The sequence below is a fragment of the Drosophila yakuba genome, chromosome 2L (assembly GCF_016746365.2).
Source record: "Drosophila yakuba strain Tai18E2 chromosome 2L, Prin_Dyak_Tai18E2_2.1, whole genome shotgun sequence".
Taxonomy (NCBI): Eukaryota; Metazoa; Arthropoda; class Insecta; order Diptera; family Drosophilidae; genus Drosophila; species Drosophila yakuba.
In genome coordinates, this window is record NC_052527.2 from 11,748,594 (window position 1) to 11,764,701 (window position 16,108).

At 39.5% G+C, this 16,108-nt stretch overlaps 3 protein-coding genes across 6 annotated transcripts; 1 reads left to right on the top strand and 2 right to left on the bottom strand.

The window, feature by feature from the left end:
* Positions 1-299: 299 nt before the first annotated feature.
* Positions 300-5,466, bottom strand: LOC6527814 (adenylate kinase isoenzyme 5). Of its 2 annotated transcripts, XM_002088851.3 has the most exons (9): positions 4,945-5,466; positions 3,102-3,413; positions 2,792-2,934; positions 2,210-2,392; positions 1,982-2,090; positions 1,591-1,891; positions 1,315-1,531; positions 1,048-1,212; positions 300-983 (listed from the first exon to the last, which is right to left on the bottom strand). In XM_002088851.3, exons 1-9 carry the CDS (start codon positions 4,964-4,966, stop codon positions 582-584), a joined length of 1,854 nt encoding a protein of 617 aa, XP_002088887.2. In that variant the 5' UTR covers positions 4,967-5,466; the 3' UTR covers positions 300-581. The 2 variants fall into 2 exon arrangements, with proteins under 2 accessions (XP_002088887.2, XP_015053003.1); XM_015197517.2 differs by having other exon boundaries at positions 1,591-2,090; positions 4,945-5,465.
* Positions 5,467-8,076: 2,610 nt separating this feature from the next.
* LOC6527815 (protein rolling stone) lies at positions 8,077-15,086 on the bottom strand. Of its 3 annotated transcripts, none has more exons than XM_015197516.2 (7): positions 14,997-15,086; positions 14,088-14,230; positions 10,224-10,466; positions 9,030-9,255; positions 8,841-8,960; positions 8,598-8,781; positions 8,077-8,533 (listed from the first exon to the last, which is right to left on the bottom strand). In XM_015197516.2, the coding sequence occupies exons 3-7, from the start codon at positions 10,323-10,325 to the stop codon at positions 8,200-8,202; spliced, it is 966 nt and encodes a 321-aa protein (XP_015053002.1). In that variant the 5' UTR covers positions 10,326-10,466; positions 14,088-14,230; positions 14,997-15,086; the 3' UTR covers positions 8,077-8,199. The 3 variants fall into 3 exon arrangements, with proteins under 3 accessions (XP_015053002.1, XP_002088888.1, XP_039226335.1); XM_002088852.3 differs by having other exon boundaries at positions 14,934-15,050; XM_039370401.1 differs by having other exon boundaries at positions 14,912-15,050.
* LOC6527816 (sex-regulated protein janus-B) lies at positions 10,732-11,588 on the top strand. The gene is made up of 3 exons (XM_002088853.3): positions 10,732-10,910; positions 10,977-11,141; positions 11,199-11,588. Exons 1-3 carry the CDS (start codon positions 10,859-10,861, stop codon positions 11,420-11,422), a joined length of 441 nt encoding a protein of 146 aa, XP_002088889.1. The 5' UTR covers positions 10,732-10,858; the 3' UTR covers positions 11,423-11,588.
* Positions 15,087-16,108: the final 1,022 nt, after the last annotated feature.

Genomic DNA, 16,108 nt, shown 5'->3' on the forward strand with positions numbered 1-16,108 from the left:
AAATAAGTACTTAACATCAAACATTCTTTGGTCTCAATCGTCAAAAAAGTACCTATAAATTTCTTAATAAAATGTTATGTTAGAAAGGATAGAAAGTCCTTTTGACGAAATTAACTCTTTTGATATCAAAGTTGTTAATCAAGATGCTCAATATATTATGCAACAACGCAATCGGAAAAGGCCAAACTCGGAAAGAAACTCGGTTAGTTCATGGAATGCATGTGGTAATCGAGTGGTCTTCCGACCATTTCCTGACGAAAATTACTGGTGTACCACAATAAAAATAAAAATTATAACTATTAATTTCGTGAGCAACTTTCGACTCTCTTTAGATTTTATTGAAATCGTACATTCTAACGGCTATCCCTAAGGCAAAGTCGGTATTCGTCCAGTGAAATAATGTATTGAATTGAATTCTTCTAACTCTTAATCTAGGCGAACTAACTTACGCATTGGTCCCCGCACCACACTCGATAACTCAACAAGCCAGCATTAACAGTACGCTTAGTCTAGATTGTTAGAAAACTATAAAACTTAGATATCCGTCTGCGCTGCGGATTCCTTTGAGTCTACATCTACATCTACATATACGAGTCGACCGGATATCGCTCGGCCTCCTCGAGCATGTGCCGGAAATCGACGGGTACGGGTTGGCCCACGGGTCCGGTTCCGGTTCCGGGTCTGCCGGGAACGTGTCCGTTCATCATCTGGCCGTGGGGTTTCCCACTCCCCAAGGCGCTTCCGCGACTCTTCAGATGGCCGTTCATCATGCTGACGTGGTGACTGATCGTGGGCACGGCACCTGGCACATTGGTTTCCAGGTCGTGGAGAATGGCATCCGTTTGCTCGTTCCGCATCATCTGATTACCGAGGTTGGCTGAGTCGTCTATGTCCTCGGTTTTGTTCAACAAACGCTGGATGTGATTCCGGATGAGACGCTCGAACTCGCGCTGCACAGATGGACTATCCGTGTCTCCATCGACCTGTCAATATATTCATATATTATGTTATAGCTTATTTATGTTTTCTGATTTTTCGTTTACTTACAATCTGCAAACGATTACTGGTATCCAGAATCTTAAGCATAGGCAGAGTTTGCTCACGAAAGAGCTCCAAGCGGCGGCGAAAGGAGGAAACCGTGTCATCTATACGTCCTCTGCCTAACTGAAGTTTGGAGCAATCCAGCAGGATTATAGGCGGTAGTTGCTTGTACTGACCAATACAAAAGGAGGAAAAAGTATAAAAATTTTTAGAACAATAGCAAATTATCAAGGGTAAAGTATAGTAACTTAAACCTAAGGATTTATAAATTACCTTGTTCTCAAAGTACTTGACTTGCTGCAGGTTTCTGGGATAGCCATCTACGATAATTCCAGTTCTATCTCGCAACTGGCGCAGATTGGTTTCCAGGAGCTGATTCAGCGACTTCTCTGGGGCCATATCCCCAGCTGCCAAGGCTTCCTTGACGGCGAAGCTCTCCGTATTGGCACGTGGTGCAGAGTCCGTGATGTTGCGCAAAAGACGACCGACACTAAAAAATAATATTAGTTTAAGCAACATTTTTTAGTGAACACATCTAATGCCACATACCTGATGTGAGCCCAGCCAGGATTTAGTCCCACTGCCTTGAGGCAAAGTGTGGCCTTGTTGCTGCCCGGACCGCCGATCACCCAGATAATAGGTGGCAGATCCGATCCCGGCTCACCTGGTCCAGCAGCCAGACGCAACTTTGGCTGCTGGGTGACCACAACACCGCTGTCATCATCCGCACTGGTGGTGCCCGTTTTCAGGGCTGTCACGGCTCCATTTGGCCCACCATCAATCCGTTCGATCGCCAAATCTCTGGCCAAAACCGTTCCCGCAGTTTCAGAGGCATTGGTCGCGATGTCTTCTGCAATTTGAGTCCCTTGTTGGGCTTGACTTGGTGCCGTGTCTACGCTAACTATACTGCCGGGTATATCATGTATCCCTCTGCCCATACCTGTAACTCCATTCATCACGGCCTCTTGGTTCTCGAGGGTGCTCAGTATATCGAGGACAGCGGTGCGAAAGTCTTTGTATACCTCTGTGGGCGCACGTTCGCCATTTACCTGAAAAAAATAAAACATAATTTAAATATATTTTATTATTAATTTAGGAGCACTAGCAATTGTAATTGGTTTTTTAAACTTCTCATACTTTAGAATTATTACAATATGGACATACTTACGGCCAGCAACATGTCGCTCTGATCAAAATAATCGGCGACTGGCATCACATTTTTAAAGAAATTTTCTAATTCCATTTTGGCTAAGGAGAGTACTACATGACCTAATTTGGCCCCATAATCGATTTGCTTCTGTAGAACCGATTGACGCCAGGATATTAGAATCACGCCATTCACGACTTGAATCTGAAAATAAGGTATAAAAACAGTCGATCAAGGAAGATTAATTTTTTATTTGTGGCTCCAAATTGTTATGTCCTACTTATGCAATGATAGGTCTGTATACCATAGTTAACGCCAGGTGTTTGAAACTCCCCAAGTGCCGTTTGCACCAAGTCTGTCCAATTAGCACTTTCATATATAATATACTCGTATATTGAAGACAGTGTAAATCCATGGGAATTATGGCCAAATAAACACACTGTCGGCGACCCATTTGCCAGTTAATTAGTTGAAATAGTTCAGCAGCAATTTACTGGGCAAATAAAGTGTGCGGCAACCAAAATGGCTTCATAATAATAATTGGGTGACCTGGTGAGCTGGTGGGGAAGACAGCGAAAAATGGTCGCTAGCGTGGAAAATTACCTTTTCAGAATACTCGACTACGTCGCGCATGGAGCGTGGATATCCCGATATCAGGTATGCTTTGGCAGCTGGAGCCATTTTCATTTCCAACATCAGCACCTCGGTGACTGTTTTCGACGACAGTTGCGAGAAGTCTTGCATGTCTGTGGAAAGAAAATGTTATAGACTTGCCAACGAGCTAAGGTGTCTAAAAGTATGCAGCACTATATCTATAAAGCAGAGTGCACTTAGGTCTGTCTCTCCTTTAAAACGTACTTTTGTATACCTTCTGGCCTTAAAGCCCAAAATACTCGTATATACTCGTACTTACCATTGCCCATTGCATATTGCTGGAGGAGATCCATCATATTGATGTGCGTTACGCCGCGTCGCTCCTGCATGAAGGTATCGCAATGGGTGACCTTGCCACTACCGGGGCCGCCTAAAACAAATATCACTGGCACTTTGGGCGGATCGAATTTGATTTTTCCAGCATTTTGCATATCGATAGCGCCGACATTGGTAGAACCCAATCGTCCTGCCGCCGCAGCGGCCTCCAAATCGCCAGCATTTTGGGCATTTCGATTCCGTGTAAGATTCCAATCGTTGCCTGGTTCGCCGGTATCTTGTGCCGCGCTGGCATCTAGCAAATTTAATTATTTTAAATGAATACAAATAACACAGTATTTTATTACAAAAATACAAAATCAACGACTAGCGAAAGGCAAAATTGAATGCATTCCTTAACGGCAACTCTTTGGTTGTATCATTCATAGATAGGAAAAGATAACTTAAACTCATTATTTAATAATTCCAATGCTAACCCTTTTCTTTAAAAGACAATGTTTCAAAATGCACGGAATATTATTACATATGCTATATAATAGACTCCGAAAATGTTTTGGGTCCCAAGTAGAAGCAACAGTTGACTTCGGCAAAAGCGCAGAAATTTTCCAACCGGAAACCGGATGTGTTGGCAAGTTAGCGAAAGGAAGCCGGGGACCGGAACAAGGCAAGGGCAGCCATAACGTGCCAAGTTGGCATTAGCCATTAGCCAGCCTTCAGCGAGGCCGGAAGCAATTTGCCAGGAGTAGGAAATTAGTGACAGAAAACACACGCACCTGATGGGTGGAAGGGAGCCAGGGAGCGAAACAAATCGCAAAGCCCATCATTAAAACATGTTTAACAATTATTTAATTGTATGGCAACCGTGTTTAGTATAGAATGGCGTCACCGCTGAATTCATTCATGGAAAATCAGCTGCGGCACCGCGATTCCATAGCATTCAATACGGAGCTCATTCCACTCTTAATTTCCCCATAGAATTTTCACGTTTTCCCACCCGCGGAACCAGTTCAGTCTTGTGACATTTTTATTGATTTTCCTGCAGTTTTATTTAATTGACATGTTTTGTTATTGTTGCTATCCCTTTTCGTCTCGGGGATTTCCCTGTTGTATCGTGCTTCCTTTTTGTTTTTGTGAGTGACGCCAGTTTCAGGATTTATGTGTACTAGCTTCGGTGGTCAACGAACATGTCCAAGGACCTGGCAGCCATGGAGGCCAGAGAGTCCAAGTTCCGATACAAATTATAGCGTTGTGCAAGGTCTCGATTTTGATATAACGCTATGTGTATACATATAAAAGCAACGTTTTGTCACAGGTAATTGTTTTTTCTTTCAATAAATTTCAAGCAAAGTGATTGCAGTAATTTCAATTGTACCTGTCCTTTGAATTGTGGTCAATTGAATATGTCACCGGGACTAAAAAGAAAAAACTAAACTGCTGCCATGGGGATCAAAAATGTAGAGTGCCTCTTTAAGTTTTGTAGTTCAAATAAATTTCTGTTTTCACATTACTTTAAAATATATTAAATTTATGTTTACTGTACACATGCGTAACTCAAAGATAGGTACAAAGAGAGTATAGACTGTACCCCCAAAGTATGCTGCAAAATAGTTCATAAGTGTTCATTCAGTGTTCATCTAGAAGCTTTTCTATTCCTAAACCGATTGACATTGAAAACTCGTGGTTAGAAAAACCCATAAAGTTTCTATACTGCGTTTCACCTGTCGTGTTCGCCTGCGCGACTCATTAGGGTCCTTTTTGTTATCTTTGGCCGTGGAGAGGCAATGCTAATCTTTGATTACAAATCTCATGCATGTGGCATTACTCACCTGTGTCTAAACAAATACCCATTATCCATTCGGTGGCCAGTATAGCTGAATTTTCGCAATAGTGTTTTCCCTACCGCACACACCCACACACTCGAGCCCACTCACTTTCCACTTTAAAATGATTATCTCGTTAAAAATAAAAATTAGATGAAGCGTGCAATTCAGGCGCAGTTCTCGATGGAAATTGGTAGGATTCCACAAATGTTTTGCACTCTGTAACTGCGTCTGTCCATGACTACCGTGTGTGGTATTTGGCCGATGTATATTATAAATATGTGTAGATTTATTATTTGGTATCTCTGGGATACTTGTTCTCGCGCTTTATCGTCGGCAACACGCACCACAGCGAACTACATGACGTTGCCGGTTTTGGTGTTTTGATTCCTGCATTAGCCGCGAACTACTCAGCCGACTTGGATTCCGATTTTCGATATCCGAGTGCTCCACGGTGCCAACGGTTCAACAGTTGAACAAACCGAGCACGTACAACTCAACGAACGTCCGAAACGAAACTGAGTTTCAGAATTGACAACTGACTCGGTTTTTAGCTCTACGAGCCCGGTTCCCCTGGTCACTATTCCAATTAATGAATACTTTATGAGCAGCGGTTCCAGCCGTTTCGTACCCCCAATGCAGTTCCAGTTTAGCGTGGGTGGTCGGGATTTCCTTGTCCTGCCCCATTGGAAGCTTCACGCACGACCTTAGAACACCTCAGTGCCCACCATCTGAAATCCACCTCACATGTCCGTGTCATTCATGGGCCGCCATTTGTTTATGCGCTCCAAACAAAGTGTCCTATGTCCTGTGTCCTGTGTCCTGGAACCAGCGGTGCGTTTCTCATACATCTCTCACACACATGTGTGGGCTCTCTCGTACATGACACGGTTTTTAAAACATTTTCCCGGTTTTTGTTTTGCTTTCCGTGCTGGCGTGCTGGTGTCCTGTCGTCTGTGCTGTTTGTTGTTGGCGGTGAGCCTTCGGTTTTCATAGGTGTAAATAAATCCTCTGACTTGCAGCTGTCCAGGGCAAGAGGCAACGTACCAGGTAACGTGGTTCAAAAAAATAGTTACAGCTAATATAAACCAACTTTGCAGATTTCAAATTTAGCTTAGTGACTTGTGCATTTAAACAAATACTTAAGAAGAAGGATCAAAAAAAATTAAAAGCTGGTGTACATTGCAAGATAGGTTTTACCATGGGAAATGTGTACTTGCAGGATATTATTGTGAGCATATTAAGCCATATTAAAAATTGTAATTTCTAATATCAACTATTATAGTTAAAATAAAAGAAAAATATTATACTTTCCATATAATTAAAAATCAGGTATAAAATCTATATAATTATTTAAATAAAGTACCATACATAATTGGCAGATACGATAAAGCTAGCACTACAAAAATGTCCTTTGGTGCTTTTTGAAAGTGTGTTCACCCATGAGTCTGCCAGAAGGTATGTGTTCATTGTAAATCACTTTCATAACTCCGATGGCGGAGAAAGTGCGCAGTCATGGCGACTCACAGTGACAAGAGCCCCAAAATTGATAAATCCAGTGGGGCAGGGGGAGTGGTAACATAGGGTTGGATTCTTTATACAATAGGTGGGAATTGGAACACTGGACTGTGTGTTGTGCAGTGGGCGGGCTTTCAATTAATATTTCACACTATTAATTGGCGTTATTTATTTAGTTTACTTTCAGTTGCAGTTCAATGATACCTCATTTTTGGGGGAGGACTAGACGCAATGTGGGGACAGCTGTCAAAGTTTCCAAAATGTGTTCAATTAAAATTCTATTGGATTCGTTGGGGGTTTTTTGAAGTTGACACTGGGCGAGGGTGTAGGTATCATAGGCCTGTCAAGGACACTAGAAGAAGTTCAAAGCTCAAGGAAACTTCATATCGATCAAATTGGTCTCATATCGATCCGTGGGCAACCACAGATGCGACGCCTAATTTGTTGGAATTTTCGACATGTCATGTGCCGTCGACACAAGGACGGCAACAACAAAGATAACAACAGCCGAATTGACCAAAACGAACCACCAGCCCACCAGCCAACCAGCCAATTGACATTGAACTCACACCTGACCAGCAGTCCTGGGCTTACTTGTCCAGCTTATGCGTAAGGCAGATCCTTGCAATGACCACCAGGGAAACAGTCGCAGCTCGTGTCCCGTGCTCGTCCTTGGGCCCACTGGGCGGGTCATTTGGCTATTAAATCCCCGTTTCCAGCTTAATTAAGGCTACGCGTTTTGGCCAACGTGTGTACACAATGGCAGACGGGGGGCGGCCAACTTAGGGTTAAGCAACTCGAACCGAACATCTGTGATTAAGGACACTGGCTAAGGAGCTTCTTTGTTGGCGTAAAGTGCGTTGAAAGGATGAGAAATTATGAAAATACCTTCAATCGAATTACAGGTGAGATCTAATAAATTATTCGAGCACATTGTTGAGGATGGTCTAATACAAATGTAAGACACATACATCCTTAAATTGAATTGAAAATAATGACTTCCAATACTCATATATTATATAATATACATTTTTAATAATGTGAACTTGAGCCGCATAATAAATACAACTAATTTTGTTTTAAAAATAATGGCTCCTTTGAATTACTTTAATGGGAGTTTCATAAGGCGAACAATGGATCTATTAATATAATTAGATGCAACTCACAATGAAAATCTCTTGGCAATGGCGAGCTTTTATAAATAGATAGTCCTTGCCGGCTTATTACCCCCAACTCAATGTCCTTCGGGCCTATTTGGGCTAATGCGACCATTCAAAAGTGATTAGGGGCTTGAGTAAAGTATTTACACAATTCTTACTCTGCCACACTGATAGGTAATTGGCATGGAATTTTTCTTGGTACACATGTACCAAGTCATCCAGTCATCCGAATGTGGTCTGATATAAATTCTTAATTATCAACTGTGAAGTTCCCAAAGGCGGGCGTGTCAAACGAATTGAAAAACCCCGAAGGCTATTGGGTAGATAGATTTCTGCTTTCCTTTTCGAACTTTTAACTATTTGAATTTTTGATCAGAATTCTTGAGCATGTTTTCTGTTTAACTATAAATATTGATTCCACCGAAGGACACAGTCCGGGCCTGCCTTCAAAGCCGTTGGGTAACAATACTCCACAGAACGAGTTTATTTACTTAACACAAAACAATATAATATAATATCACTGGTTATAAATTCTACAAGTTGATTTGACTAAATACTACCGACTAAATCTTACAGTGATCTATTAACTCTTATTCGTCAGTTCGCCAGTGGGCAAATAAGCCTGATTCTCATAGCCAGCGAAATTGCCCAATACCATTGATATGCGCGATGGTGAGTGCTGTATTCCATTTCCAGATTTATCATCTAGTCCATTGGTTTGCCCATTTGATTTCGCACTGGTGGGCAGTACGAAATTAGCATTTCGGCAGCGTCGATGGAGGAATAATCGCAGCTTGAAGAAGGCAAAAAGTAGCACATAAATGCAACAGGACAAAATAAGTACGCCAACGACCGTGATGAAAGCGTTTTGAGGTTTGCTCCAGTCAATAACATGGTAGATATAAGGCTTGCCTTTCCTATAGAGAATGGGGTATTTGTAAATCAGAGCTCATTGTTTGCGGTTAGAAATGTAAAACTCACTTATTAATGCCGCCACACAAGTGATAGATATAGGAAAAGATGGCAAACACAACTCCAAAAACCACTGGCAGAAATATATGCAGCAAACGCAGGGGATGCGCTACAATCCACAGATCGATGAACATGCAAATCGAGTTGAATGCATGAGTGAGTACATTCGTGGCGTCCAAGGCGCTTTCATTAGCTAAAGGAAACGAAAACCGGTCAATGATGTATGGGATCTTTAGTGCAAGAATAACTCACCATTATATAGAAGACTCCAGTAGATGATGGTGATGACGATGGACAAGACCAATGCTATGATGTGCATACCCCAGTACAATCGAAAATAGCTAAAGGAGCTCTTCATATTCAACAGTTTATCTGGAGAATATAAAACCATGCATATTAGCACACTGTTTTGTTCTTATGAAATTGCCATGTCAAACTCACCCGCATATTCTGGATGATAATGCCATATAGTGACTAGAACAGCACCCAAGACGTTCGTCAACATGCACATCCATATGCCCCAGTTGGTCATGTAGATAAAGTAGAGCCAATAACTGCTTTGGTCGTCTGCTTCTGGCCACATTGAGATTATTACCACGACCACGAAGAACAGGGCCATGAACCAGCGATAAAACAAATAGGCCATACTCTTGGTACACGACTGCCACTGCAATGGATACAAAAAATATTCAAAAAAACATGAATTATTGGTTTATTTAAAATCCCCGGAGAAAAGGAGAAGTGTCCAAATTTTCACTTTATATTTTGGATTGCATTGGCTATATTTCTATAACCAAATACTATAATTTCTTTATAAAGCCCTCGTTGTGAATTTTAAATCATGAAAGCACTGCACCGAACCGTTCAGCATTTTTACATTAGAGGGGTTAAAGGTCACCATTAGTGAGAAGCGCAATTTGTTGTACCTGTCGCATGTTTAAAGTATTGCTTTTACTTGACTTGCCGCACAATTTGTAACGGCTTGCTGCTTATGAATATTTCAATACAGTAATTTACAATGCAAGAGCAATTGGTGTACACAAGTCAAAATGTACTGTCATATATATCAGTATGTGCATATATATTCGTATCCATTCTGTTGATACTCTGAATAAAAGAAGTCATTAAAAATGCTCAAGGTGAGGCCCATACAAAATAGTTAGACAATGTCTTTTACGAATGGCAAGGAGATTCGATTCGGTTAGGTATTATAAAACGAATTGACATTTTTTTGGGTGAGGTTTAAAAATAGCAACTTTTGCAATACTTCAATGTGTGATCAACAAACATGTCTGTATTGCATGTAATGAAATACTTCAGTTTTGTGTTTAAATTAAAGTAAGCTCGTGCTTTCAATCTAAGACATTCAGACCGCTAAGTGAGTGAAGACCTTTGACTAGAATAACCAGATTGATCTCTAGAGCTATCTTACAGTTTCGTGGCTTAGGACTGTCAGCACTTTTCTATGCCCACCGTGTACATTGACCTGAGTGCAAAGCAAACAGAAGCACACCTGCTCAGGTGCGTGTCGAGTGGAGGCGTTTTTCTCGTAAGCCCAAGGACGCGATTATTTGTGCTGTCGTCAACGTTTCATTGAACTATTTAAATTGACCCATACCCCGAGGTAATTCTTACCTGAGACTTGACAAAATCATCGGGCGTATCATGATCGAATCCGCAGCTCTTGCGCTGGAACTCTTTCTTCACGGGATGCACGATCACCTGTAGTTTGCTCATCTTGTTAGGTTCTGAGCCCTTAAGAACCAGACTTTATATTTGAATTGCAGCTTTTGCAAAAGCAGTGATTCCCAGCGCGATTATGCAATCACAATCGTACTCAGCGATTCCATTCTCCGCGCAGCTGTGTATTGCTTATCGCTGTAATTAGTGGGAAAATACACTATTAAATAAACTGGAAAATAAACTTAATTAATTACATTTTGGGCCACTAAATTATTAAACACGCAAGAATGTAGTAATTAATGGCTGCCTGTAATATAATCTAAAGATAATATAATCATAAAGAACATTTCTTAAAACAATCTGATTACAGAAATTGATTCACATCGATGGATATGTTTTTAATTTCATATTTAATGTTTATAGAAATATATTTGTAGTCGTTGTTAGCAGCACACAATTTTCCGAACCTCAGTAAACATTCATAAAGAACTTATCGGTCTTGTTTGAGACCTTAGGTTATTCACTTTCCATTCTCAGTATAGTCGACAGCACGTACACAAATAAAAATAAAAAAATATTTTTTTGAAATGGAGTTTGCTGGAAAATTTCTTAAACCCCTTTGGCGCCCAACGATGCAAGGTAATTAACCATTCATTGAATGACTAGTAGGTTATACTATTTAACAAGGAACATTTATTAATTTAGTGGCTCGTCTTTATTGTGAGAAGCCGATGCGAAGTCTAGTCGCATTCCCTGTTGCCAAACTGGAAAGTGGAAAGTCCAAGTACATGATGGCCCACGTTTACATCCACGGGGAAATGGGCAGCGCAAAGCAGGTGATTCGTAGCCATTCCAAGGCCAAGTACCATCGTGAGTTGAGATAGTTCTCATGACCTTAAGGTTACAAGCATTCTTCCATTTTCCCAGTTGATGTGTACGATGAGTTGAAGAAGGAGGCTGAGGCGATGGGCTTGTGCACCCAGGGTCTTGGAGGTGGTTACTTGGTACACGACAAGGAAAAGAAGTACATCAAGCTCTATGGAAGATCTCAGGCCCTGGGAAAGGCCGATCACGAAGCGGCCCGGGAGCTACTGAAACCCATCTATAACGATCACAAGATCGATGCTGAATCTGGTGGAATGGAACCTTAGAAAAATGTGTACTTTCGGTCCGGCCAATATTTCCGTTTTTATAATAACTATTGGTTCGAATTATTTTTAAAAATTTTTGGTCTTGCGACTGCGTGGATACATTACTTTAATTTAAATTAAATTTGACTATACGTAACAAGGTTTTTCACCAACATTTATCCCTGAACTTTTGACCCATGCTTGTGCTGTTTTTTATTGTGTTTAGTTTATCTACTAAGCCATAACCATAGCCATAACCACGTTTTTAAGATTAAGCTGACCCAAAAAGGTTACAGGCTAGTGTGCAAAATGCGAAACCCAGGTTGCGAAGGTTCAAAAGCTGGACGATGTAGACAGCTTATCGTGCTAATAATGCTACTATTGTATGACTGACTATTCATATAATTATATAAATTGGAGCGGTGGGGGTAGCATCATTTATGGATCAATTTACCACACAGTTCATTCGCTTCGTCGAGCGCACTATTATTATGTAGTCAGTGAATAATTATTCGCTTCATCAGGGGTAACAGACAGAGACCCTCAGCAGTTTATTGTACTGTATATTGCCTGTCATGTGCTGATGGTTAATTGCAAAAATTAAATATAAGGCTACCCAATAAATTTATTTATTAGCATACTCAGGTCCAACAATGGGGCTCTATAAAACAAAAAATTCCTTGAGGTAGGACGGCAATAAATGAGCTGAGCAATTAATAAAGTACTTAAGCTCTACAGAATATTTACAGCAATCTGCCATAATGGCCTATGACTAGATAAAACATCTTTGTTTTTCTTCTCATTACCTGAGCAGCCTCAGCAATTCCGATAAGATAGTGCTCAAAAAGCCAGTTTTTCTTTAACCTTGGTCTCAAAATCATTTAATGATGCAATAATACAGTAATTAGCCTGTTGTGCTAAAATAAAAGGCTAAACATCAATAGAGGGACTAAGTATTCATTAAAGCGGCCTATGCTTGGTCTAGACCAGAATCGCTAACAGCTTTTTTGTCTGAAACACTAGACCCTAAAATTGTATTCAGTCATAATTTTCACGGCAATCGCGTTGACTATACACAAACATGGCGCCATAGCCGTCTAAGTGTAATTACTTCTCCAGAGTATAACTCTGATATAAACATTTTCGAGTGCTACATTCATTGTCCCTGAACTTGCTCGCATGGCACGCTAATGAATCTTTTTAACGAGCTAAAAAGTGAGGGTAGGAGGGCAGCTAATTCAGTTAACAAACTCAGAGCCATCCGTTTTGGTGGCCAAGACATTTTGGTGTCTTGTTTAGTGTGCATTTTATTTACACGATTTTTCGACTGTCGCTTGAGCTTCATTTTCGTCAACAAAAGACGCCAAAACTACCTTCAGCCCGCAAATGTTTAACTTGCGTGACGAAACAGTAAGGCTAAAATGTTGTTAAATTCATAAATGTGTGTAATGTGTTTGCTGTTTTTTATTTCAAATAGTTTACTTATGCCTCACTACATTTTTGTGTGTTTAACTAATCTTAACTTTATTCTGAGTGTTTCGTTATGATTTAAACATTCATTATAATGACCAAACTGTTGATTATTTCGATGTACACACGATAAAGCTCTTCAAGCATAATTGAGTCACTTTCTTAAAGGGCCCCTTACTAATGAAACGCACTGTAGGCAAATGATATATAGGTTGATGGCTCTTGAAGTTGTACCACATTGAACCTTAAAAAATAAAACTTGTTGACCTTTACAAGCTGTGTAAATAAATTTTCGTCTTGAATGCCGTCAAACCACTCGAATGTGAATGGCAAGCCGAAGACTTTAGATTCCCATGATATCTACTCCCTCATCAAGATCCACTCGATTAGATAAGACACGTCATCTACTCAGCAGTCACAATCTTTTCAATCACTCCAATAGAAAGTGAAATCAAAAGAGTTCAACGCCATTGAAAGTGTTTCTTATGTTAATGTTAATCATAGCCAATCGAAACTTTCATATGGTCTTCAAGTGGATGTCCAAAAATGTTTGGTCCAAAAGCCAATCGAAAATGATCATAAAAATTCTTGAGTTTTTAATAGGCCACTTTTTGACGTTAATTAGCCAATTGATAAATCCTGATTGGCGATTGGAGCCCTCAATATAATTAGTCTGCCAATTGTTGATTAAGCGCAGAGTGCCAATTATGATTATTTTGCTAATTTGTTTTTATTTGGTCAAAATATCTGAGAAAAACAGCTATATAGATTAGTGCTGTCTGCTTTTATTAATTCTTACTTAAACTGGCTATCAGATTGCTTTTTAATTTTTCATGTAGCTCATAATCAACTTATGCCCCATATTCTCAAAGACCACTTTTTGTTACGAAATAAAGCCGGTTTTCCGATAGGTGTCATTATGGAATTGAACGAGGTCAGTGTACAATAACTGAAAGTGTAAAAAAATAATTATCTCACTCGATAATCAAGCGGAAGTGAAATACTAAAGTGCTAATATATGCATAATATTTGTGAGAATATAAATATAAACAAATCCAGCATGGCCTGCATTTGCTATTAATTCAATACTGAGCAAAGTAAACCGCAGAAAAATGCCCACTAACTAGTTTGCTAATGCATACCGGTCAATTAGCTAACGCTAAAGATTTAATGTGTATTTAAAGCGCATTTGCAGATTTTACACGGCTGAACTCACCTTCAAGCTACCACTTTATACTGTGATTTACTTTGTTGTCCAAATTGGGTTGTCGCTCCTTGGAATTGTTGCTATTTGGTGAACAGGAAACTTTTAATCGTTCACTTGGCTCGCTTTTTCATTAACGTTTTTTGGGGACGTGCCTAAAATTGCAAGCGTATCGTAAATCCAATGAGCCAATATGTATGCAAAACTGAGGCCACAAAATTAGACAAATTTACATCTAAGAACGCTTATTTACATGAAATGTGAATAAAAAAAGAGTATGAAATATTGGCAGGGCCTTGAACTAAAAGAAACCCCCGTCAAGATTTATTCCCAATTTAAGTTAAAGCATTTAGATAAGTACACCTTTCTAACTCTAATAATACATTTGATTAACAAACTTTGAATACAATGGAATAGATTAATTCTACATTCTTTGTTTAGAATAACTTTTCTAGGTGTGTATTCAGCTTGTTGATTTGTGAATTATTTGCCTTTTAAATTAACTGAGCCCATACAGCGCAATTCTATAGAATTCTTTAAATAAATGTTAGCTATTTTTCTACCATTGCCGGTTTGTTTTCTAAGTTTGCCAATTTGTCAAGTAGCACACAGTTTTCTTCATTTTTTCGCCATGTACTTTGCCGATTATAAGCGCGGTCTCTTGGTTTGAATTGTCTTTTATTTTTTGGCCCGGTTTTCGGTTGGTAATTTCTATTTGGGTCACCACAGCAACAGCAACAGCTACAACAACTTTGCATAACGGTATCCAGCCATTTCGAGCTTGTTTGTTTGTTGGCTGTTAGTGGATTTGTAGTCTGTTTGAGTATTACACCCACCGATCACTTCACATTCACGCACCGTTGCACCAGAACAGCCATAGAAACAACAGCAACAACAAAATAATACTACTAAGTAACGCACCAAAAAGTTGATAAACGGAGATCGGCTCGGGAAATCACAACTTCTCGCTGCGAAGAAAGAATCAAAACTGATCGTGGCTTGCCATTTTGTGCTGCTTTGCTGGAGTCACCGTATATCGTATTACGATATAATATCGTAAGCGCAGACGCGGCTGCGCAGCCGACGGCGGCGGCGACGTCGACGCAGGCAGGTGTGTTTGCACATGTATTTTATGGCAGAGACGAGAGAAAGAGAGAGGGAGAGAGAAGCTGTACAGAGAAAAATCAGCAATACTAGTAATTGTTATGAATTTTAGTTTCTTTTATTATTATTATATTATATTATTATATATTTAAAACTTTCCCATTAACTGTGTTATCAATTTTTGGGAACTTTTCAGTTGTGGAAATTCCGCAAAGGATTTTTAACAATATATATTTAAAAAGAACCTTCCCATTAACTGTCTTATTAATTTTTCGAAACTTTTTAGTTTAGTGGAAGTTCTACAGAGGTTTCTCGAGAATATATATTTAAAAAAAACCTTCCCACTAACTGTCTTATAAATTTTTGGAATCTTTTAGTTGTGAGGATTCCGCAAAATTATTTATTCTCCAGAATATATTTTTAAAAATAATTTTCAGTTTATTTAGATAACTTTATTTATGTCTTAAATAAAAAAGGCTAATTGAAACGACTTTTTTTATAGTGTTCGGGTATTGTATTGACAGAACGACCAAGTAGCCATAAAAAAAACGATGGATGCTTTTTGGCTCTGTTTTTGCCCTCCTCTTTTATCCACTTTGGGCTTAATTACTCGCTCACCTAAATATGTGCATTTGTGTGTGTTTTTATTTGGCAAATGTTTGCAGCCACATAAAAGTAGATTTTACCTGCGGCTACAGTTTGGTAAGAAAGAGTAGAGAAAAGCTCGATCTTGCTAATGTCTTAATTGTTCTATTTCGTAATATTTAGAATGAACTTAACATTTATTGTGCTTAACAATAAAGCTGGTCCAATTGCTACATTACAAAGAAAAAAGCATGGTCACCATTTCATTGAAGAACAACAGAAGTCTTGAAATTTGGGTTAGGAAAAGTAAGCGCAAAAGTAAGTATTCCGGTTACCGAAATCTT